The 27757-nt window shown below is 50.5% G+C and overlaps 1 protein-coding gene across 22 annotated transcripts in view; it reads left to right on the forward strand.

Moving 5' to 3' along the window:
* The window catches only part of LOC142439393 (protocadherin gamma-A10), a 211041-nt gene that overhangs the window by 177764 nt on the left and 5520 nt on the right, over positions 1-27757 (forward strand). For all 22 annotated transcript variants that reach the window (XM_075541727.1, XM_075541725.1, XM_075541719.1 and 19 more), the window contains exons 2-3: positions 8836-8894; positions 20975-21063. In XM_075541727.1, the coding sequence (XP_075397842.1) occupies positions 8836-8894; positions 20975-21063 (148 nt within the window). The remainder of the gene's footprint in view (positions 1-8835; positions 8895-20974; positions 21064-27757) is intronic.

Here is a 27757-nt window from a genome sequence, read left to right on the forward strand (position 1 = left end):
AGTCCCAGAGGAGTCACAGGAAGGGACTTTTGTAGGGAATGTCGCCCAAGATTTCCTGCTGGATCCAGAGAGTCTGTCTGCTCGGAGGCTGCAGGTCGCTGGAGAGGTGAACCAAAGGCACTTCCGTGTGGATTTGGACAGTGGGGCCCTGCTCATCAAGAGTCCACTGGATCGAGAGGCACTGTGTGGGCTGAGTGCCAGCTGCATCGTGCCTCTGGAGCTTGTAACGGAAGGGCCTTTGGAGATGTACCGAGCGGAGGTAGAAATCGTCGATGTGAATGATCACGCCCCCCGATTTCCTCGGCAGCAACTGGACTTGGAAATTGGGGAGGCAGCTCCTCCAGGACAGCGTTTCCCCTTGGAAAAGGCTCAGGATGCAGATGTGGGCAGTAACTCCATCAGCAGCTATAGGCTGAGCTCCAACGAACACTTCGCCCTGGATGTCAAGAAGCGCAGCGACGGCAGCCTGGTCCCAGAGCTGCTCCTGGAGAAGCCCTTGGATAGGGAGAAGCAATCGGACTACCGCCTGGTGCTGACTGCTGTGGATGGCGGGAATCCCCCGAGGTCGGGCACAGCGGAGCTGCGGGTCTCGGTGCTGGACGTGAACGACAACGCCCCGGCCTTCCAGCAATCGAGCTACAGGATCAGCGTTTTGGAGAGCGCTCCGGCCGGCATGGTGCTCATGCAGCTCAATGCCTCTGACCCGGACCTGGGTCCCAGCGGTAACGTCACCTTTTCTTTCAGTGGTCACACCCCTGATCGGGTGAGAAACCTCTTTAGCTTGCACCCCACCACTGGCAAGCTTACCCTTCAGGGGCCCCTAGATTTTGAGAGCGAGAATTACTACGAATTTGATGTGCGGGCTCGAGATGGAGGTTCTCCAGCCATGGAACAACACTGCAGCCTTCGGGTGGATCTCCTGGATGTAAACGACAACGCCCCCCACATCACAGTGACCTCCGAACTTGGGACCCTCCCAGAGAACGCAGAACCCGGCACTGTGGTAGCACTTATCAGCGTGCAGGACCCTGACTCGGGGTCAAATGGCGATGTCAGCCTCCGAATTCCCGACCACTTGCCATTCGCCCTCAAGTCTGCTTTCAGAAACCAGTTTTCTCTGGTGACTGCTGGAACTTTGGACCGAGAGGCTAAATCCAGCTATGACATCATGGTCACTGCTTCTGATGCTGGGAACCCTCCTTTGAGTACCCACAGGACGATTTTCCTCAACATTTCAGATGTGAACGATAACCCGCCCTCTTTCTTCCAAAGGTCTCATGAGGTGTTTGTCCCCGAGAACAATCGCCCAGGGGACCTGCTTTGCTCCCTTGCGGCCTCTGACCCAGACTCTGGCTTGAATGCGCTCATCTCCTACTCTCTCCTGGAGCCTAGAAACCGAGATGTGTCGGCGTCTTCTTTCATCTCTCTGAACCCCCAGACCGGAGCTGTACATGCTACTCGCTCCTTTGACTATGAGCAAACTCAGACACTACAGTTTGAGGTACAGGCCCGAGACCGGGGTAACCCACCCCTTAGCAGCACCGTCACGGTTCGCCTCTTTGTGCTGGACCTCAACGACAATGCTCCAGCTGTGCTCCGCCCTAGGGCCCGGCCTGGCTCCTTATGTCCCCAGGCACTGCCTCCATCAGTGGGTGCTGGACACCTCGTCACAAAGGTGACGGCTGTGGACTTGGATTCGGGTTACAATGCTTGGGTTTCCTATCAGCTCCTGGAGGCCCCAGATCCCAGCCTGTTTGCAGTCTCTCGCTATGCTGGAGAGGTGCGGACAGCTGTTCCCATCCCAGCTGATCTCCCACCACAGAAGCTGGTCATTGTGGTGAAGGACAGTGGTAACCCACCACTCTCTACCTCTGTTACGCTCCTAGTGTCCCTGGAGGAAGATACTCATCCTGTTGTCCCTGATCTCCGAGAATCTTCAGCTCCAAGGGAAGGAGAATCCCGCCTGACCCTCTACTTGGCTGTGTCTCTTGTGGCAATTTGCTTTGTCTCCTTTGGCTTCTTCGTGGCACTACTCTCCAAGTGTCTGCGTGGGGCTGCATGCGGAGTGACCTGCTTTCCTGCTGGCACTTGTGCCTGTCTCACCCGATCTCGAAGGAGGGAGGGGCTTCCTCCTTCCAATGGGATCCTCCGAATTCAGCTAGGGTCCGATGATCCTATCAAGTTTGTTGATGTGGGCGGTCACTCCCATGGCTGTACACCCCTGGCTTCTGCACCCACTCGGAGCGATAGCTTCATGATGGTGAAGTCACCCAGTGCACCTATGGCAGGGGAGCCTGTTCGCCCAAGCTGCCCACCCTCTGATCTTCTCTATGGGCTAGAGGTGAGACCTTCGCAGGCGCGGCCAACACCTGAGGGCTGTTCCAATGCAGGCACATGGCTGGGCTGTGCCCCGGAGAGTATTGGCTTCTCTGTAAGAGCCCACAGTGATGTCACCATTTTTGTGGGTGGTAACTATGTGGTAGATGCCGTGCTCTAGAAGCGTTTTGGTGAATTAGCCAGGGAGTTGTCACAGATTAGTACTTGGGGTGGGTTGTGGTCATATCCAAGAGTAAGAAGAGAAAGTCACGGGAGACTAAATGTCAGGCTGTTGTGGAAGCATGCTGCTGGCACCCGGGCACATGGAAAGCAATCATGCTCAAGGCTTTGCTGCACCAGGCAATCTCCTAAACCAAGATGGCTGCTTCCTTTGCTTTTCCTATGAATGAAGGGGGCAGGTTCTGGAGTATCTTGACTTCAGGTTGCCATTTCCCAATGGATTGGGGGAGGTAAGAGTATTCACACCTATAAGAGCTAACATTCCCAAATGTACTGTGAAGGGAACTCTCTGCTTGAAACACAGCCGAGAAGACAAAAAAGAAAAAGCGAGAGCGAGACTCGGGCGTGGAAAGGCACTGACTTTGCCTGAGTGTCGCAGAGGCAGTTTGGTCCAAGTCTTCAGGGCTCCAAGTCCAGGATGCAGCAGATTTGAGGTGGGTAGGAATGACCTCTTTGGAGACAAACTGTGAGTGAGGCCACTGAATGTCAGAAAACTGATCGAGGTTGGGGAATTCGTAGAGACAGTCACTCTTGGAGTTTAAGTCTGATTCTTGGAGTTTAAGTCTGATTCTCTTGAATTAGCCTCTGATCACTCTCTTGGGTGACCTGGATCATTTCCAGAAATGTTTCCCTTACCTGAAAAATGGTGATGCTCATTCCACAGTACATAGTACACAGTTTCCAGGATCTTGGGAACGCTGAGTTTCCATCAGCTGATACTGAGATTTTCCAAAAAGCATTGCCGGAGTCATACAGAGCCAAACACCTCGGGGTCCTAACAATGTTTTCTTTCCCCCCAGCGGTGTTGGACAGAATGCGGGAGGGAAAGAGAACACATGGGTTTGGCCTTTCCCAGAGGGATATATTTTGTTGTTGCTTCAAGGACAGTAGTGGAACCTTCTAAAAGTTGTGCAGGAAGTTGCTGGGGCAGAACACTGAAGAGTTTTGTACCACTTTGTCTCCCCTGCTGAGCACCATCTGAACTGTCAAACTTTGCTGCCAAGGGGGCTGATCCACCTGCGGCACAAAGGGAGTGGGGAGGCTCCTGTGACACAGACTTGCTGTGTCTGTTCCTAAGCTTTCCAGGGCTAAGGAGACTTCATAATTGGTTGCGAGCAGACAGACTTTTTGGCCAATCAGATGCAGAGCTGAGGTGGGGGATCTGCTCTTCTTGCCCGCCTCTCCTCCCCCAGCTCCAATTCAACTCCCCTCCCTCCCTACCCACCCCCGCCATTTGGTGACTAAGAAGAACTGCTGCAGGCAGGCAGGCAGACAGACCTCGGAGCAGTTTTTAAGAGACTGGAAGGAGGCATAAGCGATTTGAGCTGCTGCATTACAAGCCCTGGGTCTACCTTGGAGACAGGACAGCCTAGAGTCACTATCCAGGAAGGGACTTCTGGGTCATGGGGCCAAAGACACCCCCACAGCTCCCTGGGAAATGGCAAGTGCTGTGCATGTTGTCCTTGTGCTGCTGGGGCTGGGCGTCTGGGCAGCTGCGTTATTCAGTGGTGGAGGAGTCTGAGCCGGGGACGCTGGTGGGGAATGTTGCTCAAGATCTAGGCTTAAAGGTGACAGATCTGTCCAGCCGCCGACTGCGGTTGGGCTCTGAGGAGAATGGGCGCTATTTTTCCCTGAGCTTGGTGAGTGGTGCTTTGGCAGTGAATCAAAAGATTGACCGCGAGAGTCTGTGTGGAGCCAGCACCAACTGCCTGCTGCCAGTGCAGGTGGTGACTGAACACCCTCTGGAACTAAACCGCATAGACGTAGAGATCCTGGATCTCAATGACAACTCTCCCAGCTTTGCCACCCCTAAGCGAGAGGTGCGCATCTCAGAGTCAGCAGCCCCCGGGGCCCGATTCCCTCTGGATAGTGCCCAGGATCCAGATGTGGGCACCAATACCGTGAGCTTCTACACTCTAAGCCCCAACAGCCACTTCTCTCTGCATGTGAAGACCCTAAAAGATGGGAAGTTGTTCCCCGAACTAGTACTCGAGCAGCAGCTGGACCGTGAAACCCAGGCAAGACATGAGCTGGTGCTCACTGCTGTGGATGGGGGCACCCCAGCCCGCTCAGGGACCACCCTTATCTCTGTCATAGTGCTGGATGTCAACGATAATGCGCCAACCTTCCAGCCCTCAGTTCTGCGTGTGGGACTCCCAGAGAATGCACCAATAGGTACACTACTGCTCTGCCTCAACGCCACCGATCCAGATGAGGGTACCAATGGCCAACTAGGCTACTCGTTTGGGGATCACACGTCGGAGGCAGTGCGGAATCTCTTTGACCTGGACCCTAACAGTGGAGCAATCCACGTGTCAGGGCCCATAGACTTTGAGGACTCAAGTTTCTATGAAATTCATGTAAGAGCTCGTGACCAGGGACAGCCAGCCATGGAAGGCCACTGTGTGATTCAAGTCGATGTGGTGGATGCCAATGACAATGCCCCAGAGGTGCTCTTGGCCTCCTTGGTCAACCCTGTCCTGGAGAGCACATCAGTGGGCACAGTTGTGGGGTTGTTTAATGTGAGGGACCGAGACTCGGGTAGAAATGGCGAAGTGAGCCTTGATATTTCTCCGGACCTGCCATTTCAGATTAAGCCTTCTGAGAACCACTACTCACTGCTAACCAGCCAACCCTTGGACCGGGAGGCTACTTCACACTACGTCATCGAGCTGCGGGCCAGTGATGCTGGCTCACCTCCCCTGCATGCACACCTTACCCTCAGACTCAACATTTCAGACATGAACGACAATGCACCGCGCTTCACCCAGCAGCTCTACACCGCCTACATCCCAGAAAACCGGCCCCCAGGCTCCCTCCTTTGCACCGTGGCTGCCTTGGACCCAGATGCAGGGGATAATGCCCGCCTCACCTACTTCATCGTAGGGAGTCAGGTTCAGGGACCCCCTGCCTCCTCCTTTGTGTATGTCAACCCTGAGGATGGGCGGGTCTTTGCTCAGCATACCTTTGACTATGAACTGCTGCAGATGCTGCAGATTGTGGTGGGTGTGCGGGACGCTGGCTCTCCCCCACTGCAGGCCAATGCGTCCCTGCATGTGTTTGTTCTGGACCAGAATGATAACGCCCCAGCTGTGCTGCACCCCCGTCCTGGTTGGGAGCTCTCAGTCCCCCAGCGGCTTCCTCGCTCTGCCCCTCCTGGCTCCTTGGTCACCAAGGTGACCGCTGTGGATGCTGATGCGGGCCACAATGCGTGGCTTTCCTATTCCCTGTTGCCACAGTCCACAGCCCCAGGACTGTTCTTCGTGTCTGCGCACACAGGGGAGGTGCGCACGGCCCGGGCCTTACTGGAGGATGACTCTGACACCCAGCAAGTGGTGGTCCTCGTGAGGGACAATGGTGACCCTTCACTCTCCTCGACAGCCACCGTGCTGCTGGCGTTGGAGGATGAGGCCCCCGAAGAAATGCCCCAATCCAGCGACTTCCTCACTAACCCGCCCGAGCGTTCCGATCTTACCCTTTACCTCATTGTGGCCCTAGCGACCATCAGTCTCTTGTCCTTAGTTACCTTCACCTTTCTGTCTGCCAAGTGCCTCCGCGGGCACGCCGATGGGGACGGGGATGCGGGGCAGTGCTGCGGGCGCCACGACTCGCCCTCCCGGGACTTTTACAAGCAGTCCAGCCCCAACCTGCAGGTGAGCTCAGACGGCACGCTCAAGTACATGGAGGTGACCCTGCGGCCCACAGACTCGCAGAGCCATTGCTACAGGACGTGCTTTTCGCCCGCCTCGGACGGCAGTGACTTCACCTTTCTCAGGCCCCTCAGCGTCCAGCAGCCCTCCACTCTGGCGCTGGAGCCTGCCGCCTTCCGGTCCCGCTCTAACACGCTGCTGGAGCGGAGCCAGGTGAGGGGCTGGGGCGGCGTCGGAGGAGCGGCCGCCGGCCCGCGGCAGGGACTTGAACTTGACCCACTACTCTCAGCGGGCGGCCGAGGGGGCTGGGTCGGGTCTGGGCTCCAGTGCTCGGAGGGGCGGGGCCACTGGGGGAGGGAGCGCCCCTCACCCCCGGTCCCACGCCCCCCGCCCGCGGCGACTCCTGAAGTGGGGTCCCGGGCTGGCGGCGCGCGCTGAGGGGCTCCGTTTCGGCGCCGATGTTCCTCCCCCAGGGCTCCCCGGGGAGCGGTGACTTCTCTGTCCTCTAGCCGGATCGGCTGCACAAGACCCCGCAGCCCGCGCCCGCGGACGCCGGGCTCCCCCTCCGGCTTCCAGCTCCCCACGCCCCGGCCCGCCCGTCGTCCCGTTCCAGGCCCCCTCGCCCGCTCTCAGGGCTGGTGGGCGCAGGGCTGTGGCGCCGGAGCGCGGGAAGAACTGTGACCCGAGACCCCGCCGACCCCGCGGGACCCGGGGCTCCAGCCCGGGAGCCTGAGTCGAGCTGCCCTGCGGCCGGCGGGGCACCGGGGCCGCGCCTGGGGCGAGTGGGCAAGCCTCTATGGGCACTGGGCACCCTGGAGGCACCAGCGGCTCCCGTCTTTCCGCGAGAAGTGGGGCCGGGGCCGTCCAGGCTGTGGACCCACCCATAGGCTGTTGGCTCCGTCGTGACCACCAAGTACCCTGCGGTGGTCTCAGGTCTTTTGGGCAGTGAGCAAAGAGAGACCCCACAGGGCCTTCTTCTGGCGGATGGCGAGTCACAGTCTCTGCATGGTGGCAGGCAGGGCCCACGACCGTGGGGTGTGCGTTTCCAGGACCCCGAGAGCGTTTGGGTAACTGCACTCCCTGAGTGAAGCAGCAATGACATTCTGGTGACTCAGTTAGCTGGGTGAGAGACACCTCAGGACACATCTTGGAGAACCACCGCACCTCGTGGGTTCTTCCCAGGCATGTGGTTGAACAGGGATTCATATCCCCATAACTCCTTTCACAGAGCTCAAGTTGAAAGAGTGACTGAGAAAGAGTCTTAACTCGAGAATAACTTTGCACTTGGAAGTTGTAAAACTGAAAGACAGAAGGGACAGACTCCTGTCTATGAGGATGAGGCCAAGGTGGGCCCCTTCTGAGACTCCTCAGAGCAGCCCTCACGGAATAAATGTGGACCCGCCATCCTTAGGGAGCTCTTCTGGGCTCTCTCATGATCCTTGCATCTCTACGTCACTTCTGCTGTGTCTAAGAATGCGATGTGGCTGAGGGCTGGTCATCCGCAATAGCCCTTGAGTGGTGGTCTCTGGGCTCTGCCCCCATCACCGTCACCTGCAAGCCTTAGGGTGATTCATTTGGCCGCCCTGGGCCTGTCTTCTCCCTGGTGTCATTGGGGAGGCTCACATTTCCCTCCTCTGCTCCTTGGGAGTTAAGGGTGAGAATTAATTACCAACACATCCCAGAACTAGTGAGGGGCTCCTCCTGGACTCCAGGAGTGCTCCTCCTGGAGAGTGTGTGGTGGAAGAACACACCCTCTGGAAAGACAGCAGCACTGAGGGGGCGGGGGTGGAAGTGGCTGGCCACAGAGCCCCATGCCTTTAGCCAGGTGGAACATGGCTTAAGATCAGCTCCTTGGGAGCCCTGGAAACTGCGTTGGCTCTGCTTAGAGGCTGTGGGAGCTTGATCTCCACTGGGCTTCAGCCCAACAGTTTTCTCTGTCCCAGACAGAGCAGCCTTGTTCTCTGGTCCTTAGTCAAAGGCCATTGTCTGGCACTGAGTTCTGTGGGTGAGAGGTGTCCTGGGGCTTGGATGCCCTGCAAAGACCAAGTCTGGCAGGACTCCTAAATTAATGTTTTTAGCTGTGGGAAGGGATCCTTAAGGGTCAAGGGCCTGGAAGGGATGGCCCTCTGATTGTGTTACTGCACAACCTGGCACCAAAAGGGTTACCCAGAGCAGCAGCCATCTTGCTGCACAGGATGCTTTGTTCCCAGCTGAGGGGCTGAATAAATTCATTCTAGGGTTGGAGTTCTCCCCTAAAAGATTCTTCTGTCATTTTGGGTTGGGGGGGATTCTCGGCAACCCCCCTCCCACACACACACACTTGACTCTCTGCTCAAATGTTCTAGTTGGGGAATGGCGGGGGAAAGGGGCCGTTAATCAGGGCTTGCTCACTGTGGTCAGATGAAATGCCATTATATCCCCTTGTCTTCAGTACCTCAGGCTCCTGAGACCTGGGGTGTATTTTATCTTTAGAAATGTGTCTGCTCCCCCACACCCACTCATGTCCTCCTCCTGCAGCTTCTCAGTGCCCCACTCTCTCCATCCCTCCAGTCCATCTCCAGGGACTCTGGTGGGTGACATTCTGAATCCTCATGGGTACTTAGCTCTTTTCCCTCTGTTTTCTCCACAGCAAGCTCCTCCCAACACGGACTGGCGTTTCTCGCAGGCCCAGAGACCTGGCACCAGCGGGTAGGTGACTGACTCTCCAGCCCACCCTCTTCTCTGCAGCATTTGCTCAGTGATGACGTGGGAGGAAATGGGGTGGGGGAGGGCTCTGCATTTGCTAGAAATGGCTGCCTCTTTCAGCTCAAGATATCAGGGAGGGCTTGGTGTTTTGGGGGCTGGGATACAGACCTCTGAAGGAAGAAGAACCCACCCTATTTCGGAAACTCCAATGACACATTTATCCCCCTCTTCCTACACACACATTTTCATATCTCCTGGGGGCTTGGTGGAATCCAGGTGTGATTTTAAGCTGGCCTCGAGTGGAGAAGAGACTCTTTTAATCTCGTCACTTGCCCAGGCCGGTCTCCTCAGAGCTCCATCCTGACTCGGGCCGGCAGAGGAGCTGGAGGGGCTGCCAGAGGCTGGAAGGAAGAGGGGAGGCAGAAGGGAGGGGGATGGGGCAGCTGTGGGGAACTTTGAGGCAGCAAAACTGGAGGCAGAGCTGAGAAGGGATCTCTCTCTCTCTCTCTCTCTCTCTCTCTCTCTCTCTCTCTCATTGTCCTTTGGACCCCAAGAGCCCTGCCCTCCCTGTCTGCAGGCCTTTTGTCTACCTGTCCTTGCATTCTTCCAGGGTCTCTATCTCACTGGGCATCATTGCCTCTCCCTCTCTTGGTCTCTATCTCAGTGTCTGTGCTTATGGCTCCATCTCCATTCCTACAGCTTGTGTCTGCCTGCACTGAGCTGGCCATTCACAGCACCGGGTGGCTCAGGTGCTCAGTAAATGTGGACTGGATGAATGGATGTGAGTCTTCCTTCGCCTCAGTCTCTGCTGCGCCTCTTCTCTCTCAGCCTCTCTGTCTTTGTCTTGGACCTGTTCTCTTTTTCTTGCATCTGTCTTCCATAGCCTGTGTTTGCCCACCTCCAGTCTCTCACTGCATCTCGCTACTGCTGCTTTTCTCTCCGTTCTCAGCGTTCATCTCTCAGTCTCTCTCTCTCTCTCTCTCTCTCTCTCTCTCTCTCTCTCTCTCTCTCTCTCCCTGCCTGAATCTCCTGTTCCTCTGTCTCTGTCTTCCTGTCTTTTACTCTCTGTCCCCATCTCTGCCTCTCATTTCTTTGTGTTTGTGGGACAGTCAGCATACACAAGTGCCAGCACGCTCTCTCCCTCCTCTGGCCCCTCACACTGAGCCTTTGATCACTGCCTCCCAGCCTCCCAGCCGCCCTTCCAGGCTGCCCCAGCTGCTCATTTCAATCCAGTATGAGTTCCCGCGGAGACAGGAAACCCCTGTGGGAAGCTTTAGCTGGAAAGACCTTCGCTTGGTTTGAGGGACTGGGGTGGGCTCTGGCCAGGCCTCCCAGTGAGCAGTCCGGAGCCTGGGGGACCCCCAGGAGTCCCAGGAAAGAGAGGCAGGCCAGGGGTTTGGACTACCTTCTCCTCCCTCCTCCTTGGCTGGTTGGTCCACATTTCCTCAGATGCTGTAGATGCTGAACGTCTCAAACAACCAGCCCTTAATGCCCCAAGACTGTGGGAGTCCGTGGTACACATGGAGACTCTAGCTCTTGGGCATGCGCAGTCCTGTTGTTCAGATCAGGATCACAAAACACTTCCTAGAAAGCCTCTAGAAGGCATGAAACAAGAGGGCTTGACTGTCTTTGCGCACGCGCCTTTCAGCTTCCCCCTCTTCCCCTGCTCACCTTCCCAGACATCTAAATATTATCTATAAAGCCTGTACTCATTCATTCAACAACTATTTATGAAGCATCTACAATGAGCCAGGTTCTATGCTAGACACTGGGTTTTAAGATACATCTCAATCCCCGACATCATGGACTTCCCTGAGCCAACTAAGCGTATTTTTTAAATGCCCAGGAGCCCTCTCTGGTGCCATAGTGGTTGTGCGTTGGCCTGCTAACCACAAGGTCAGTAGTTAGAGACCACGTGCCAGCTCCTGTAAAGAGCTGCAGTCTTGGAAACTCACAGGAGCCATTCTACTGAGTCCTATGAGTCAACCTTGGCCCTTTGGAAGTGGGTTTGGTGGGTTTTGTTTGTTTGTTTTTTGAGTTACAAATCACAATAAACACTAAGAAAAGAAGAGGGTAGTGTGAATTTAATTCATTAAAGTAGAGAAGAGGAGGTCCGGGGAAGGCTTCTTGGTGGAGGTGAAATTTATCTGACCTGAAAGACAATAAGAAAAGTGGAGGAACTTGTCTTCCCTTTACCCAGCCCCAGCCCAGGCCAGACACTGGCTGTAAAGCAAAAATCACTGGTAAATCTGAAGCCTCTCATGTACCCTCTGGCTCAAGTGCCTTTTTTTCTACCTTAAGTCCTTTTTTTTTTATCCAATGAGAGGCTTAATAAGCTGGCATACATGTGGTCATACTTGGAGCAATGGAGAAAAAGGCTCAGGGGCTATCGCTCAGTTACCTCAAAGGTAGATAGGCTAGACAATCTAGTTTAGTCTCAGAGTGTCCAAGAACAAGTAACATGTCAGGGGCCCAGTGTAGCAACTTCCCTCCCTATCACTGTAACAGATAGCTATCAGATGTACAGAATACATAACAAAAATGTCCCGTACTCTTAAGTGGTTTTCGGTGCGTTGAAGAACCCAAATATTAATCAGATAATCACAAAAGTGCTTCAAAGAATGATACCCAATGTTGAGAACATGCAATAGGTATTTGAACTAGTTAGGGAACAGTCAGGCTAACCAGGAGGGAAGGGAATGTACTGAGAGCTGGAGGGTGAGTCAGGATGAACCAGGCGAGCCACAGAGGGAAGAGCATTCCAGGCGCTGGAATGCTCACCAGATCTTGGGATCAACAGAATGACAGGGAGTTTTTCCCTTTACTGTCAGTGTGATGAGTAAATAGACATAAGGGGATAAATGTACCCCTGCCTTTCCATCCTGCTCTCCTCCTCATCTACCCAGTACTGCTCAGCCAGTCTGGTTAGGCACATCAGAGCAGGGCTAGCGTTGCGTTCTTCAGTAAACCTGGTTCAAGTTCAAGCAAGCACTGAGTCACACTGCCTAGACAACCATCGGGGCAAATTCTGAAGCATCCACACGTCTCTCCCTGCCAGGTGTTTTTCCTCTTCCCACCATTCCTTTACAGGTTATTCTTTTGGCTTCTGATCCCAACAGCTGTTGCCCTAGGCTCTGAGTCCAGGCGAGCCAGTTCCCCCCACCCAGGCCTCACCCTGCAGCTGTTCTCGGCCTCTGAAAAGACTAGGGGTCTCCATTTGGCTTCCCAAGACACCACTTCACCCCTATTTCACGGCACTACAACCCTTCCCCAGCTCCAGGTCCCCTTCCATGCTCCCTCCTTGGAGACACTCTCCGCTCTCTCTCCATGTAGGCAGCCATTCAAGGAACACATGAACAGCCACATAATCTTTCTCTTGCTGATAAAATGACATATCACCATTGTAGAAATTTAAGAAGTAGAGGGAATTTTTGTAAAAGAAAAGTCACTCTGAATTTCCAACTCTAGGAGGACACCACTAACATTTTCTTTGAGATGGAAAATTTCAAATATATGCAAAAGTAGAGAAAAGGATATGATGGACCTCAGCGATCCCATTATTCAGTTACAAGTAATGCACTAATTCAGCTTTCCACCTTCCTCCCTCTTGGGTTACTTTGAAGCAAATCTGAAACATGATATATTATCACCTGAATCTTCACTTCTTTAAAAGAGGATTCTCTTTTTTAGATACATAAGCACTGAACTATTAATAAACAAATATTGCCTCATTTCAAATTTCTAGTTTGTGCTCTTATTTGGCCAGGGAATTCTCTCTCTTATCCCCACAATCACAAACTTGTACAGTTAATGTATTTGCATGTGTATCCAAATTATGGTCTGTGTTTTATATTTGGGGGGGGTGATGTCTGTCATGCAGTTTTAATGTAAAAATTTCCCTTCATCTTCCATTTGTTTGTACCAAATTCACTGAACCATTGACATTTCATGTGTATCTTTCTAAACATTTTTCTTTTTTGGTGTAGTCCAACAACAAGCACTGATTCCTTCGTCTTTTCAAAAATCTGATTCACCTAAATAAATTGTTCAGGAACTTGCTTGTCACACTTAAAATACCAAGAATTCTTATTCCCAGTCAATTAGGATATTTCTTATCAGTTTAAAATAAATAAAAATACATAATTGAGGTCATCCTGTTAAATATTGTAACCTACTTTTTGTCTATTTGTAACATAGTATGAGAATTTCCCTGTCACTAACCATTTTTTAATGTGTAGTAGTTGCATAATTGCCCGCAAATGAACATGTAATACATGTTAACATTCTGATCTCAAAACCAAACTCGATGCCATCGAGTGATGCCAGCTCATTCATAGTGACCTTATAGGACAAGGTGGAACTGCCCTGCTAATGGGATTGTAGCTGTTATGGGAACGGAAAGGCCCATCTCTCTCTGGAGTGCCTGGTGCCCAAACTGGACCTTGCAGATAGCACCCCAAGTGTAACCAGGGCTTCTTAAAGGCAGAACGACTTTACATATTTACACAACCGTATCCAGACTTTCAGATTTTTCACTTCTTTAGGGTTGTATCATAGCCCAGTCTATGGGATGCTCCCTCACATGCATGTACACATCTGGTCAAACAGATACACACTTATTCTTTAAAAAATCATTTTATGACTCATCACAATCCATAATACATCAACTGTGTGAAGCACATTTGTACATTCATTGCCCTCATCATTCTCAAAACATTTGCTCTCCACCTAAGCCCCTGGCATCAGCTTTTCATTTCCCCCCTCTCTCCCCACTCTCCCCTCCCTCATGAACCATGGATAAATTATAAATTATTATTTTGTGATATCTTGCACTATCCAAAGTCTCCCTTCACCCACTTTTCTGTTGTCCATCCCCCAGGGAGGAGATTATATGTAGATCCATCCTTGTAATCGGTTCCCCCTTTGCAATCCACCCTCCCTCCACCCAGTATCGCCACTATCACCACTGGTCCTAAAGGGATCATCCATCCTGGATTCCCTGTGTTTCCAGTTTCTATCTGTACCAGTGTACATCCTCTGGTCTAGCCAGATTTGTAAGGTAGAATTGGGATCATGATAGTGGGTTGGGAGGAAGCATTTAGGAACTAGAGGAAGGTTGCATGTTTCATCGTTGCTACACTGCACCCTGACTGGCTCGTCTCCTCCCCATGACCCTTCTATAAGGGGATGCCCAGTGGCCTACAAATGGGCTTTGGGTCTCCACTCTGCACTCCCCCCTCCTTCACAATGATATGATTTTTGTTCTGATAATGTTTGATACCTGATCCCTTTGACACCTCCTAATCACACAAGCTGATGTGCTTCTTCCACGTGGGCTTTGTTGCTTCTGAGCTAGATGGCTGCTTGTTTACCTGCAAGTCTATAAGACCCCAGACACTATATATCTTTTGATAGCTGGGCCCCATCAGCTTTCTTCACCACATTTGCTTATTCACCTGCTTTGTCTTCAGCTGTTGTGTCAGGAAGGGCAGCATCATAGAATGGCAATTTAATAGAAGAAAATATTCTTGCATTGGGGGAGTTCTTGAGTGGAGGCCCAATGTCCTTCTGCTACCTTAATACTAAACTTATAAATATATGAACATAGTTCTATTTCCCCATCCTCATATATAAATATATTTACATATGTACATGCCTTTATTTAGGCTTCTAGAGATGCCCTTTGCCTCCTAGCTCTTTCCTCTATTTCCTTTGACTTTCCTCTTGTCCCACTATCATGCTCAGTCTTCATTTGAGTTTCAGTAATTCCTCTTGGTTACATTACCCTTGATCACACCCTACCAGGCATCCTATACCCTCCTCACCACCGATTTGGATCACCTGTTGCTCCCTTGTCCCTGGGTTTGTTAACACCACTAGCTTTCCCCCCATATTCCCCTCTCCCATGTCCCCCAAGAACTGTCAGTCCTGTTGTTTTCTCCTCCAGGTTGTTCAGCCAGCCTATCTTATTTAGGCAAACCTGCGGAGATAATAACACTAACACACACCAAAAAAAGACAGAACAAAACCAAGCAACAATAGAAAGCAAAACAACAACAAACCAATGACAAAACAAAACACAACAATAAAGAAAAACTTATAGTTAGTTCAAGGACTGTTTGTTGCTAAATACACACCTCTTAAGGCAAAAACAATGTCTATCATCTCTTACATCTTGGAAAATGGTCGATTAAATATAGTCTAGCTCCTTCTCTTCTACCGTTCACTGTGCCCCAACTATTCACCAATCCTCGAAGAGCCCCTGTACCTGCTGCTCAGGCTCTAGGGTCTCCTTACTGGTGTCTGAGATAGTAGCATGGACCTTGAATCAAATTAGGTCCACTTTCAAGCTGTAGACAGGCCAGTTACTAGATCTGCGACTTTGGGAAAGTCTCAACCTCTCTGAGCCCCTGCTGGAGAAAAGACATATTCACTGAATTTCCTGCAGGGTTGTTATAAGGCTGAAATAATAGATAATGTTTATGATCCAGTTACCCCAGTGCCCAGAGACTAGAAACCTCTCAGTACGTGGTTAAAAAGGAAGTCTCTTCTTCTGCAATCATCTCTTGTCTGGTGTCAGAGTGCTGGCAACCTGCCCGCTTGCTTCCCACCATTCTGAGAATCTTCCTAATAGGCCAGCCTACCATTGCTGCAGGCTCACCCTTCTTCCTGCAATGCCACCAGTCATTCACATGACCCCAGCCCCGTCTCATGGGCTCTTACCCTGTTGCCCGCCCTGTAGCCTGAAGCTGTCCTGGCTGCCTGCTGCCCTCAGACACACAGGCCCAGAGAAAGCTCAGGCAGTCTGGACAGAAGGAAGGACCCCCCAGAATTCCAAAAACATCTCAGAGATGGCTGAGGATCCTGTCCTTCAAAGGTACTCCAAGACTCCATCCTTTCTTCATCCAGGAGCTAGAATCTCTAAACAGTTAAGCAAATCATAATCTTTCCTTCAGAAATAAATTAATTTTTAAAATTAATTACTTTTTATTGTTGGGACTGTACACTCAGCAAACAAAAATACCAAACAAACAAAAATACCAAAATCACTGCAATAGAGTTGAGGTCGACTTACAGTGATCCTGCCGGGCAGAGGAGAACTGTCTTGTGAGTTTCCGAGACTGTAACTCTTTATGGGAATAGAAAGTCTGTCTGTCTCCTGAGGACACTCTCTCAACACAGAATATACACATACTGATTCTACATTTTCTGCATGTACAATTCAGTGGATGAAGCCAACGTCTTTCGTGGCCTCTGCAGCCCTAGTCACTGATCCCCCTTCCTCCTGTTCCAGCCACATTGGTTTTGTCACCCTTGGAAGTCACAGTCTCCCTCCCAGTTCAGTGGGTTGGGCATGTTATTCCCTCTGTCTGGAAAACTCTCTCCAACACCAACACCTGCCCCTGGGTGGCTTACTTTTTTTTTTTTTTTTTTTAACAATTTATTGGGGCTGATACAATTCTTTTCACAGATCATACATATACATACATCAATTGTATAAAGCACATCTGTACAGTCTTTGCCCTAATCATTTTTTTCTCCTCTTTTCTTCTTTTACATTTTATTAGGGACTCCAACAACTCTTACCACAATCCATACATATACATACATCAATTGTATAAAGCACACCCATACATTCCCTGTCCCAATCATTCTCAAGGCATTTGCTCTTCACTTAAGCCCCTTGCATCAGGTCCTCTTTTTTTTCCCCCCCTCCCTCCCTTTTCCCCCCTCTCATATGCCCTTGGTAGTTTATACCTCGTTATTTTGTCATATCTTGCCCTATTCGGGGTCTCCCTTCCCCCCTTCTCTGCTGTCCCTCTCCCAGGGAAGAGGTCACATGTGGCTCCTTGTAATCAGTTCCCCCTTTCCAACCCACTCACCCTCCACTCTCCCAGCATCGTCCCTCACGCCCTTGGTCCTGGAGGTATCATCCACCCTGGATTCCCTGTATCTCCAACCCTCATATGTACCAGTGCACAGCCTCTGTCCTATCCAGCCCTGCAAGGTAGAATTCGGATCATGGTAGTTGGGGGGAGGAAGCATCCAGGATCTGGGGGAAAGCTGTGTTCTTCATCGATACTACCTCACACTCTAATTAACCCATCTCCTCTCCTAAGCCCCTCTATGAGGGGATCTCCATTGGCCGACACTTGGGCCTTGGGTCTCCACTCTGCACTTCCCCCTTCATTTAATATAATATATATATACACATACATATATACATATACACATAAATACACATACATACACACACTTATATCTTTTTTTTTTTTTGCATGATGCCTTATATCTGGTCCCTTGGGCACCTCGTGATCGCACTGGCCGGTGTGCTTCTTCCATGTGGGCTTATTTGTTTCTGAGCGAGATGGCCGCTTGTTCACCTTCAAGCCTTTAAGACCCCAGACACTATCTCTTTTGATAGCCGGGCACCATCAGCTTTCTTCACCACATTTGCTTGTGCACCCATTTGTCTTCAGCGATCCTATCATGGAGGTGTGCAGTCAATGATATGATTTTTTGTTCTTTGATGCCTGGTAACTGATCCCTTTGGGACCACTCGATCACACAGGCTGGTGTGTTCTTCCATGTGGACTTTGTTGCTTCTGAGCTAGATGGCCGCTTATTTATCTTCAAGCCTTTAAGACCCCAGTCACTATCTCTTTTGATAGCCGGGCACCATCAGCTTTCTTCACCACATTTACTTGTTCACCCATTTTGGCTCCACCTGTTGTGTCGGGAGAGTGAGCATCATAGAGTTCCAATTTAATAAAAGAAGGTATTCATGCATAGAGGGAGTGTTTGAGTAGAGGCCCAAGGTCCTTCCGTGGGTGGCTTACTTTGACCTCGACTTTTTACATGGAAATGTTTCAAACGCATCAGAAAGTTGAAAGAACAGTGTGATGAACACCCCAATACCCTCTTTAATTAGATTAGACTCCCCAGGTGTTACTATTCTGTGCAGTTGCTTTCCCTCTCCCTCCACATTCTCACACACAGTTCTTTCCTGAGCCATGGAAAGGAAGTTGCAGACACCATTGCCGTTTGCAAGATTGCAGCATTTGTCTCTGAAGGACAAAAGCATGCTCCTGTAAAGTAATGCTCACATCTGAAGGAGTCACCATTGATACAGAACCACATACAGCCCGTTGGCAGATTTCTCCAAACGTTTCCCAACTGTCCTTTAAAAAATTATTATTAATCATTTTATTATGAGCTCTTAAAGATGTCATAACATTCCAGCTGTCCTTTTGTAACTTTTTCTTTATTTAAATCCAAGAACCAATCAAGGAGAATAAATTCATTGGATTGTATTGGCTCTTCCATCTCCTGAAATCTACATCAGCCTTCCTATCTTTTTTATTCCCCTGACAGAAATTTTAAAAAATTTTAAAAATCTTTTAGCACGTCCCTGAGTCTGTACTTGCTGGGCACTTTCTGCTGGTTAGTGTCCAGTCACACAGTGTTGGCAGTGCCACTCCCAGTCACGCCGGCCTGTGCTCAGTGAGGAGAGTCTGTTGCCCAGGTTACAGAGGAGCTCTTTCCCAGATTCCACTATACGATGCTCTCCTGGGTGATACTTGGCCACTGCCAGCAGCATTTGCGCCACTTTAGGGATTTTTGTGCTCACTGCCCCTCCTTGCCTGACGCCATTTTTCACACCAGCATTCACAGAGTAGAGTTTTTCTGTCACACTTTCTACCAGTTTGTGTAACCGGCATTTTTCTGCATAGCACCTGGGTGATTTCTTCAGGTTTGGATGAGCCATCATTTCCTCAGGAAAGCCTAGACTTCCTGCCCCCTCTTGTCCTGAGAAGAACAGGATGCCCCTTACGTCCTCTGGACAGCCCTCGGCTCTTTGCCCTCCTGGCACTTGTCGCCATTGCAATGAGATAAATCAGCCTGTCAATGTATGGGAAAGGCCAGACAGAGACACGATTCCCGTCATGTGACATCTGTGCCCACAGGGCCCGGTGCATGGTGTAGTACACAGTAAATGCTCGGCAGATGTTTGTCCGCTAAATGCATGCAGAATCCCGACTCGTCCCACTTTGGAGGAGGAGAAGCCAGGTTCCTGCCTTTCCCTTCCAACCATCACTTGACCTTAGTTGCGGCTGTGGAGAGGAGGCAGCTGTGTGCTCTCTTCTGCGCCTTAGGCCAAGCTCGTCTATGGTGCACAGGGGACCCCAGACCGCAGATGCCATAAGCGGGGGCAGGCAGACCTGGGACAACTGTGACGCTCTTGGTTGTGTTCACCCATCAAGATACAGATTCTCTCTCCTCCTCTTCTTAAACACATACATGCGCGTGCACACACACAAGTAATTTGATACTTTAGACTTCTCCCCCAAATGGAAATAGTCACTATGGGAAGAATTCAGATTGGGTTGGAATTTCTTAGTTGTGGGTTTTCAGTGTTATCGTTGTTTTTTTTTGTTTTTCTTTTTACAATTCCATTGTTTTCTGAAGTATGAATCATCTCACATTTTTTTCAGTAGAGCTAAAAAAAAAGGGGGGGGCCTTGATTCATTCTAGGTGTTAGGCTTTGTGTAGCTGCCTCAGCAGGGGCCAGCAGACACAGGCCCTGCCTCACAGAGCCCCGTCTGATGGTGGCACAGGCAGGGACAACAGTAGTGAGCCTGTAACTGGTGCTACCACAGGGCAGGCACTGGAGTGGGAGCACGAAGAGGTACCTGATTCAGCCTGGGTGGGCTTAGGGTTTCCCTCTTTTAGCATGTATTCACATTACCAAAGGCAAAGACTGGGAGACTGGTATTCCAGGGGACAGCATATGCCCAGGATTTATGGCAAAAGGGAGTCTGTGGAGTTAGGGGATTATCTAATAAAAGATGTAAGCTTAGGTATTTGGTAGTGGCACTGGGGTGTTTGTGTAAATCAGAAGGGGTAGGATTGGCTACTGAGCTGGAAACCACTCAATGGCAGTGCGTGAGTGAGGTTTTTGGGGCCATAGGTTTGTAGAGAGAGGATTTAGGAAACAATTGAAGGGATCACATGTGAGATTTAGAAATCTCTCTCTTGCTGCTTCAGGACTTTTTGGGGCCTCTCACATCTCTCGCTAGGTCTTCTCTAGACCCCATGCTCTGAGAGTCCATAGACCCTCTACTCTGAGATAGTCTCTCACATACCCACCCTCACGGTCCTTGGCAGAAGGTCTGATCTTGCTCTCATGACTGGTCCCACAGAGGGTGTCTTAGCTACCTAGTTCTGCTAAAACAGAAATACCACAGGTAGATGGAGTTTAAAATAGCCATTCTCTTACACTTTAGGAAGCTAGAAGTCTGAATTCAGGGCATCGGGTCTAGGAAAAGACATTCTCTCTCTGTTAGCTCTGGGGGTAGATCTTGTCACCTCTCAACATCTGTGGATCCTGTGTTTCTTGGAGATGGCCATGTCTTGGCATTAAGCTTCCCCTGAGTCTTGGAGGTTCTCAGCTCACAGGCCCTGAGTCCAAAAGATGCATTCCCCCCAGAGTGGTCCTTTCTTGGTGGTGCCCAGACACCCTCTGATCTCTACTCGGCGGACTCTCGTTTCCTCCTTGGTAAGATGCAAGGCGATGCAGGCTACCGCTCCAGTAAGCTCTTGTTATGTTATATCAGAGCTGTGCCCACAAAAGCCGTTGCCTCTTCCCCTCTTGTCCTTCCAACTGATGGGCAGATTCCATTACTGCCCAAGTGCCAAAAGACATAATTTCAGAATGACCAGGCGACCGGGACTAATGGCACAGCAAGCTTGACACAGGTTTTATTGGGGGGTGGGGGTGGGGGGAGGGGACAGGACACAATTCAGTCCATGACAGAAGGCAAGCTGCCATTTCTGCCTGTTTGTTTCCTGCAAGAGACCATTATAAGTGCATCCAAACTAGTAGGGAACTGGTCTTGGGGCTTGTCTTCTGGTGATCTGGCTTCTGAAGGACTATTTAGGCTGCCTGCTACATAGCTGAAAGGGAGCAGGTCTTGGCAATAGGGTTGGGTTGAGGTTCTTGATCTGGGAGCCCTGGGAAGAGGAGCATGAACTGGGCTGATGTGGGACTGTCCTCACCACCCCTCTCTCTTTCTCCCCAGCTCCCAGAATGGCGATGAAACCGGCACCTGGCCCAACAACCAATTCGACACAGAGATGCTTCAAGCCATGATCCTGGCCTCTGCCAGCGGTGAGTTGTGCCAATGTGTGTGGTGGTGTGGGAGACCAAAAGACCTGGGGGCTCTGGGGTCCATCCTGTGGTCACCAGGCCTGAAGCTGGCCATCCACCAGTGTTGTGGCTCAGATCTTCCTGTTGGCCCAGCGGGTCCATGGCTCCAGGGGATAATGGCAGGTTAAGGAACAGCAGAGGCACTGAGGGTCCTGGGCAGGCTAGAATGGAGTGAGCGAGGCAAGAGTCATCGTGGAGAGGTGGGGAGTAGTGGCTAAGAGCCTCAGCCTCACTCCAGAGCAGAGGGGACAGCAGAGGTCAGGTCCCAGCTCTGCCATTAGGATCTTTTTCGATGCTGATTATGTTGGTTAATCTAAATCCGTTTCCTTAGGCAAGAAGTGACCGAAACCAAAACAGAACCAAAAAAACTCACTGCTGTCCTGTCCATTCTAGCCACAGAAACCCTCCACGAGATTTCCGAAGCTATTAATCTTTACAGGGTCAGCGAGTCTCGTCTTTCTCCCTGGGTGTGGCTGGTGGGTTCAAACAGCGGGACTTACAGTTAACGGCCTAGTGAGTAACCCACTACGCCACGCCACCAAGGCTTCTTAAGCAATGGGTGTCTCAAAAGGTTATGAGGATTGAATCGTACTGGCCCCGGCGTCGTCCCAAAGGACCCTAAGGATCCCCACTTATCTCACTTGAGAATGAGTTGAGACCGCTTCAGAGTTTCATTCAGGCAAAATGTAATTTTACTTCGTGAAGTGAAACCAGAAACCGTTTTAGCTCAATGACGTAAGCAGCTGCTTCTCCTAGGAGACATTTACAGAACATTTTAGGTTGGGGGGAAATCTCATGCTCACTCACTGTAAAAGGCGGGGTTGGTTGGGAAAGGCTTAGGCTATGCTAACAGAGGTGGGTGGGCAGCTGTCCCTCTGGCTGGAGTGACTGGTCAAGGGCTGCGTCAAAACTGCTCATGTGTGTTTCGAGAGCTCCTCCTGGGAGCCAGGTTCAAGGTCTATCTCAGGTCTGATTGGCCGTCATCGCCATCCCGGCAAGGTTCCATAGTGCTCAGATTCACTTTCACGGAGCATATCTGGCACTTGGAATTAGTGGTGAGCAACTGAAAATGAGGACATTGTGTCAGAAGCAAAGGAGCCAGACCGGAAGGCTAGAACCTGCAACCTCAAGCAGGATGCGCTCCTCTTCTTTTTTTTTTTTTAATATAGGAAAGAACTTTATGTACAAGAACAATTCAATATTGAGAAAACAACCCAGCCTAGTCCAGATCAAGTACTAAAATCTGATATTAGCCCATAGGCCCAATACCAATACCAATACCAATCTATAAATTCCTCTGCATCCATAAGCAAAGTCACATCAGGATAGGCCATCCATAAAGTCAGCAGCAATATGCGCCAGTTCACAGGCTTCAATATCTTCTCTTTTTTCTAGTCGGGTTCTGGTCTACTCAATGTGGGCTGCCTCACTTAGCCTCACCAGATGCTCATTGGCTGCCTCACCATTAGGCCATGGGCCCCATCACAAATTCTCAAAAATCCTAACCCTCCCGTGCTCTTCAGACCAGTCAACCCGCTCTCATCTCCTCTAGTCCTTGTGAACCAGATCCACGGGAGTCAGTGGTCAGACTCAGCCCATCTTTTTATTGCTGCATTTGTCCCACTTCCACTCAACAAGTGGATCCAGGTGGTCACCTAGCAAGCTTTTCAGCCTGCCCATAGAGTGACTCCCTTTAACATTCAGTCCTAGAGAGGCATTTTCTTCATGGTTCTAGATATTTTCCAGCTTCTGACAAAAAAGCACTAGTTCAAATTTCAAAAATCCATAGAGTTCCTCCCACCCCACCCCCTTTTCAATCTGTCAACAGCTGCCTAGGCAAGTATGTTCACCTTCAAACATCCTTCACATCCCAGACACTGGTGGGGTTTATCTTTTCAGAGCCTTGTTTGCAGGTGTGTCCTAAATCTTTTTTTTAAATTTTAACAATTTATTAGGGGCTCATACAATTCTTATCACAGTTCATACATATACATACATCAATTGTATAAAGCACATCTGTACAGTCCCTGCCCTAATCATTTTTTTCTCCTCTTTTTTTACATTTTATTAGGGACCCATACAACTCTTATCACCCTCCATACATATACATACATCAATTGTATAAAGCACATCCATACATTCCCTGCCCCAATCATTCTCAAAGCATTTGCTCTCCACTTAAGCCCCTTGCATCAGGTCCTCTTTTTTTTTCCCCCTCCCTCCCCTTTCCCCCCTCCCTCATGTGCCCTTGGTAATTTATACCTCGTTATTTTGTCATATCTTGCCCTATCCGGAGTCTCCCTTCCCCCCTTCTCTGCTGTCCCTCTCCCAGGGAAGAGGTCACATGTGGATCCTTGCAATCAGTTCCCCCCTTCCAACCCACTCACCCTCCACTCTCCCAGCATCGTCCCTCACACCCTTGGTCCTGAAGGTATCATCCACCCTGGATTCCCTGTACCTCCAGCCCTCATATGCCCCAGTGTACAGCCTCTGTCCTATCCAGGCCTGCAAGGTAGAATTCGGATCATGGTAGTTGGGGGGAGGAAGCATCCAGGATCTGGGGGAAAGCTGTGTTCCCCATCGGTACTACCTCACACCCTGACTGACCCATCTCCTCTCCTAAACGCCTCTATGAGGGGCTCTCCATTGGCCGACACTCTCTTCTTAACGAGTCTTTCTTCTCCAAATTCCTTAGACTTGGGGGCGGGTGTTGAGCTTCTTGGGTTGGACCCAGTTTTGAGCCCAGCCCCCCGTCTGTCTCAGTGCACTGTCTGGGGCCCAGCCATAGTCAGCGGGAGACGGCATCCTCGTGTCGTCCAGAACTCAGCATTTGAAAGTCCCTCGTCTCGCGTTTGCTGCCCAGAGTAGGATTTTGGTTTTCCCACAAGACTGACCTGGAACCGCACCCACACTAGACATCCAGCAAAGGGTAGTTGTCCCTGTGTGCTCCTGAGCATGCTGAGCACAACAACCGCGAGGAGCCGGAGCACAGGTGTGGGACCCTGACTCCATTTGTCCGGGAGCCTCAGTCTCACCGACTGTCCATGGAGGCAAGAGGAACGACCTCACCCGGGACGGGCAGAGAGGGCACAGACACGATGCCTGTAACCGAGTAACTGCTGCTGGTGGTTTCCAGATAAGAGGCAGAATCAGAATAACTCACTGCCATCAAGTTGATGTCGACGCAGAGTGACCCTATAGCACAGGGTACAACTGTCCCGTGAGCGTCCTGAGGCTGTAACTCTTTACTTTTAATGCTATATCATATATACATGTTTTATTGTTTTAAATCATTTTATTGGGGCTCACACAGCTCTTAGCACAATCTATACATGCATCCATTGTGTCAAGCACATTTATACATATGTCGCCATCATTTTCAAAACATTTTCTTTCTACGTGAGCCCTTGATATCAGCGCATTTCCCTCCTCCTCCACCCTCCATCTCTCATGAACCCTTGATAATTTATAAAAACAATCCCCCCTCCCATCTTTCACTGACCACTGTCTCCCTTCACCTACTTTTCTGCTGTCCATCCCCCTAGGAAGGGGTTATATGTAGATCATTGTGATCTGTTCTCCATTTCTCCCCCACCTTCCCCTTACCCCATCTCTCCTTATCTCTACTCTCATTATTGGCCCTGAAGGGTTTATCTGTCCTGAATTCCCTGTGTTGCGAGCTCTGATCTGTAGCAGTGTACATGCTCTGGTCTAGCCAGATTTGTTAGGTAGAATTGAAGTCACGATAGTGTGTGTGTAGGAAGTATTACAGGGCTAGAGGAAAGTTGTATGTTTCATTGATGCTGTACTGCACCCTGACTGACTTGTCTCTTCCTTGTGACCCTTCTATCAGGGGATGTTCAAATGTCTACAGATGGGCTTTGGGTCTCCCCTCATTCACATTGATATGATTTGATTCCTGATACCTGATCCCATCAACACCTCATAGTCACACAGGCTGGTGTGCTTTTTCCATGTGAGCTTTGTTGCTTCTGAGCTATATGGCCGCTTGTTTACCTTTAAGACCCCAGACACTATATCTCTTGATAGCCAGGCACCATCAGCTTTCTTCACCACATTTGCTTATGTACCCACTTTGTCTTCAGCAATCATGTCGGGAAGGTGAGTATCATGGAATGCCAGTTTAATAGAACAAAGTGTTCTTGCATTGAGGGAGTACTTGAGTGAAGGCCCAATGTCCATCTGCTACCTTAATACTAAACCTATTTCCCTATTGTTATATACAAATAAATTTACATGTGTACATGCCTGTATTTAGACCTCTATAAATGCCCTTTGCCTCTCAGTTCTTTCCTCTATTTCCTTTTACTTTCCTCTTGTCCCACTATCATGTTTGGCCTTCATTCAGGTTTTAGTAATTCTGCCCAGTTACATTGCCCTTGATTAAGCCCCACCAGGCATCCTACACCCCTCTTGCCATGGATTTTAGATCACTTGTTGTTCCCTTGTTCCTGGGTTGGTTGACACTCCCCTTTCTTCTTCCTTCTCCCTGTCTCCTGTGTCCCCCAGGAGCCATCAGTCCCATTATTTTCTCCTCCAGATTGTTTATCCCAGGCTTTAACTCTTTATGGGAACAGAAAGCCTATGTCTTTCTGGTGTGGAGTGGCTGGTGGCTTCAAACTGCTGACTTTGCAGTTGGCAGCCCAACTTTGTAACCACTATGCCGCCAGGGCTCCTTAGACTAATTAGGAAAATAGCTATTAATAAGGACTAGCTTCTGAAGCAGCAAATCCAAGACTCACATGGAGGCTGGCAAAGGATTGAGAAGCGTATGTGGGAATTGGGATTGACCTTATGTAGTGAACTGAGCGCTGTGCCCTCTAGTATATCTGGAGGGCTGATGGGTGGAGAACCAGGCAAAATCATACAAAGAATCACTACCATCACTACTGCATGTTGCCATCTGGGCATGGGCTAGACAAATTTATGAGCCTCTCATCAACTAATCTTCTCATAGTTCTGCAAGGCATATGTGATTATTTATATCTGGCAGATGAGAGAGCTGAGAATGCACATGCCCAGGGTCCCCAATGCAGGATTGACTGCAAAGCCACATTTTTAACTGGACTTGGTACCCAAGTCCAGACCCTTTCTACTGCAGCCACCCTGTCTGGCTTTAGATACAGCCATAGGTTCTTCTTTTACCGGAAAGGTCTAGAGCAGCGGTTCTCAGCCTTCCTAATGCCATGACCCTGTAATACAGTTCATGTGGTGGTGACCCCCCCAACCATAAAATTATTTTCATTGCTACTTCATCACTGTAATTTTGCTACTGTTATGAATCGGGTGACCCCTGTGAAAGGGTCGTTCGACCCCCAAAGGGGTCACGACCCACAGGTTGAGAGCCTCTAGAGGCTGCGCTTCTCTTAATGGTCTGAATTAGTGTTCCAGATTTGGTGAATACAAAATATAAGCTGTCCAGTGAAATTTAAATTTCAGAGAAACAACAAATAATATTTCCATAGAAACAGGTCTCAAATGTGGCATGGGTCATGCTATACTAGAAAGTATTTGTTGTTTAATCTGAAACTCTATAGCTTCATTTTCTAAATCCAGCAGAGTGGGGCCAGGCCTGTGGTTGGTGAAGGGGCAGGGGAAGAGGGAAGTGCAGGGGTGGCCAGGCTGGCAGGCTGTCATTTCAGAGATGCCAGAAGCAAGTGTGAGAGGTGGCTGGGTCTGGGGTGGTGCCAAGTCAGGCTCTGGAGAGAAGTAAACAGAGGCAGGTATATTTAGCCCCTGCGACCTTGAGCCCTAAGGCCAGGAAGCAGACTTTTAAACCTAAATTCTAGATTTTAAAAACAGAAATGGAATCCGTATTTATGGCCCAGAAACGTTCTCAGAAGGTCCCTCTGGGAGCTGGGGCGCACTGCAGGCTCAATCCACTGTCAAGGCCTCGGCCCCACCTGCCCCTCGGGGCGGCCCCACCTCCCCCTCGGGGCGGCTAAGCCTGGGGCCCTGGGGAAAGGCCCTGGGAGTGGAGGTGGAGGTCAGACTCCTACTCTCACTTTCACACCCCCTGCCTGGCCCTGAACCCAGAGCTTCCTGGACTGCAGCCCAGCCAGGCTGGCGGGCTTCTGAGGGGGAGTGAGTAAAAGCCTCAAGACACTTGAGAGGCTTCTTAAATAAACAGATGGGGGAGGGGTACACTCAGGCCGAGGTTTGTAACTCCAGCCTCTCCAGCCTGGCTGCCTCCGAGCCTGGCTCTCCTTGGAAAGGGAGGCCTGGGGTGGGAGGTGGGGGGGGGTGCGTTCCAGAGTCCAGAGCTGGGTTTTCCTGAGAAGAAACTGGCAAAAGGAGAGTTAAAAGAGGGCTCTTTCCCCCTGCTCTTGTTTCTCCCTGGTCTCGGGGCTGGGGGTAGAGAGGGGCCATAGGAAGTGGTTGTATAGAAGTCCAGAGCTCACTGCCCCCCTTCCCCTCCCAGATGGAGGCTGGGCCCACGTTGGCCTCGGCAAAGTGGGGGCGTGGGCGGAGCCAGCGCCTCCCTGACACCCTCTGGAGGTTCACGTCGGTCCCCCTCCAGGTCCTCCTCTGACCCCATAGGTCTTCGCCCAAGGCCACCCGGGCGCCTGCAGGGGTGGCCGTGGAGGTGGCTGTGGGCAGGGCCCTTTGCCATTTTGTCATTTTGATCCACTTA

The sequence above is a fragment of the Tenrec ecaudatus genome, chromosome 2, assembly GCF_050624435.1.
Source record: "Tenrec ecaudatus isolate mTenEca1 chromosome 2, mTenEca1.hap1, whole genome shotgun sequence".
Lineage (NCBI taxonomy): Eukaryota > Metazoa > Chordata > Mammalia > Afrosoricida > Tenrecidae > Tenrec > Tenrec ecaudatus.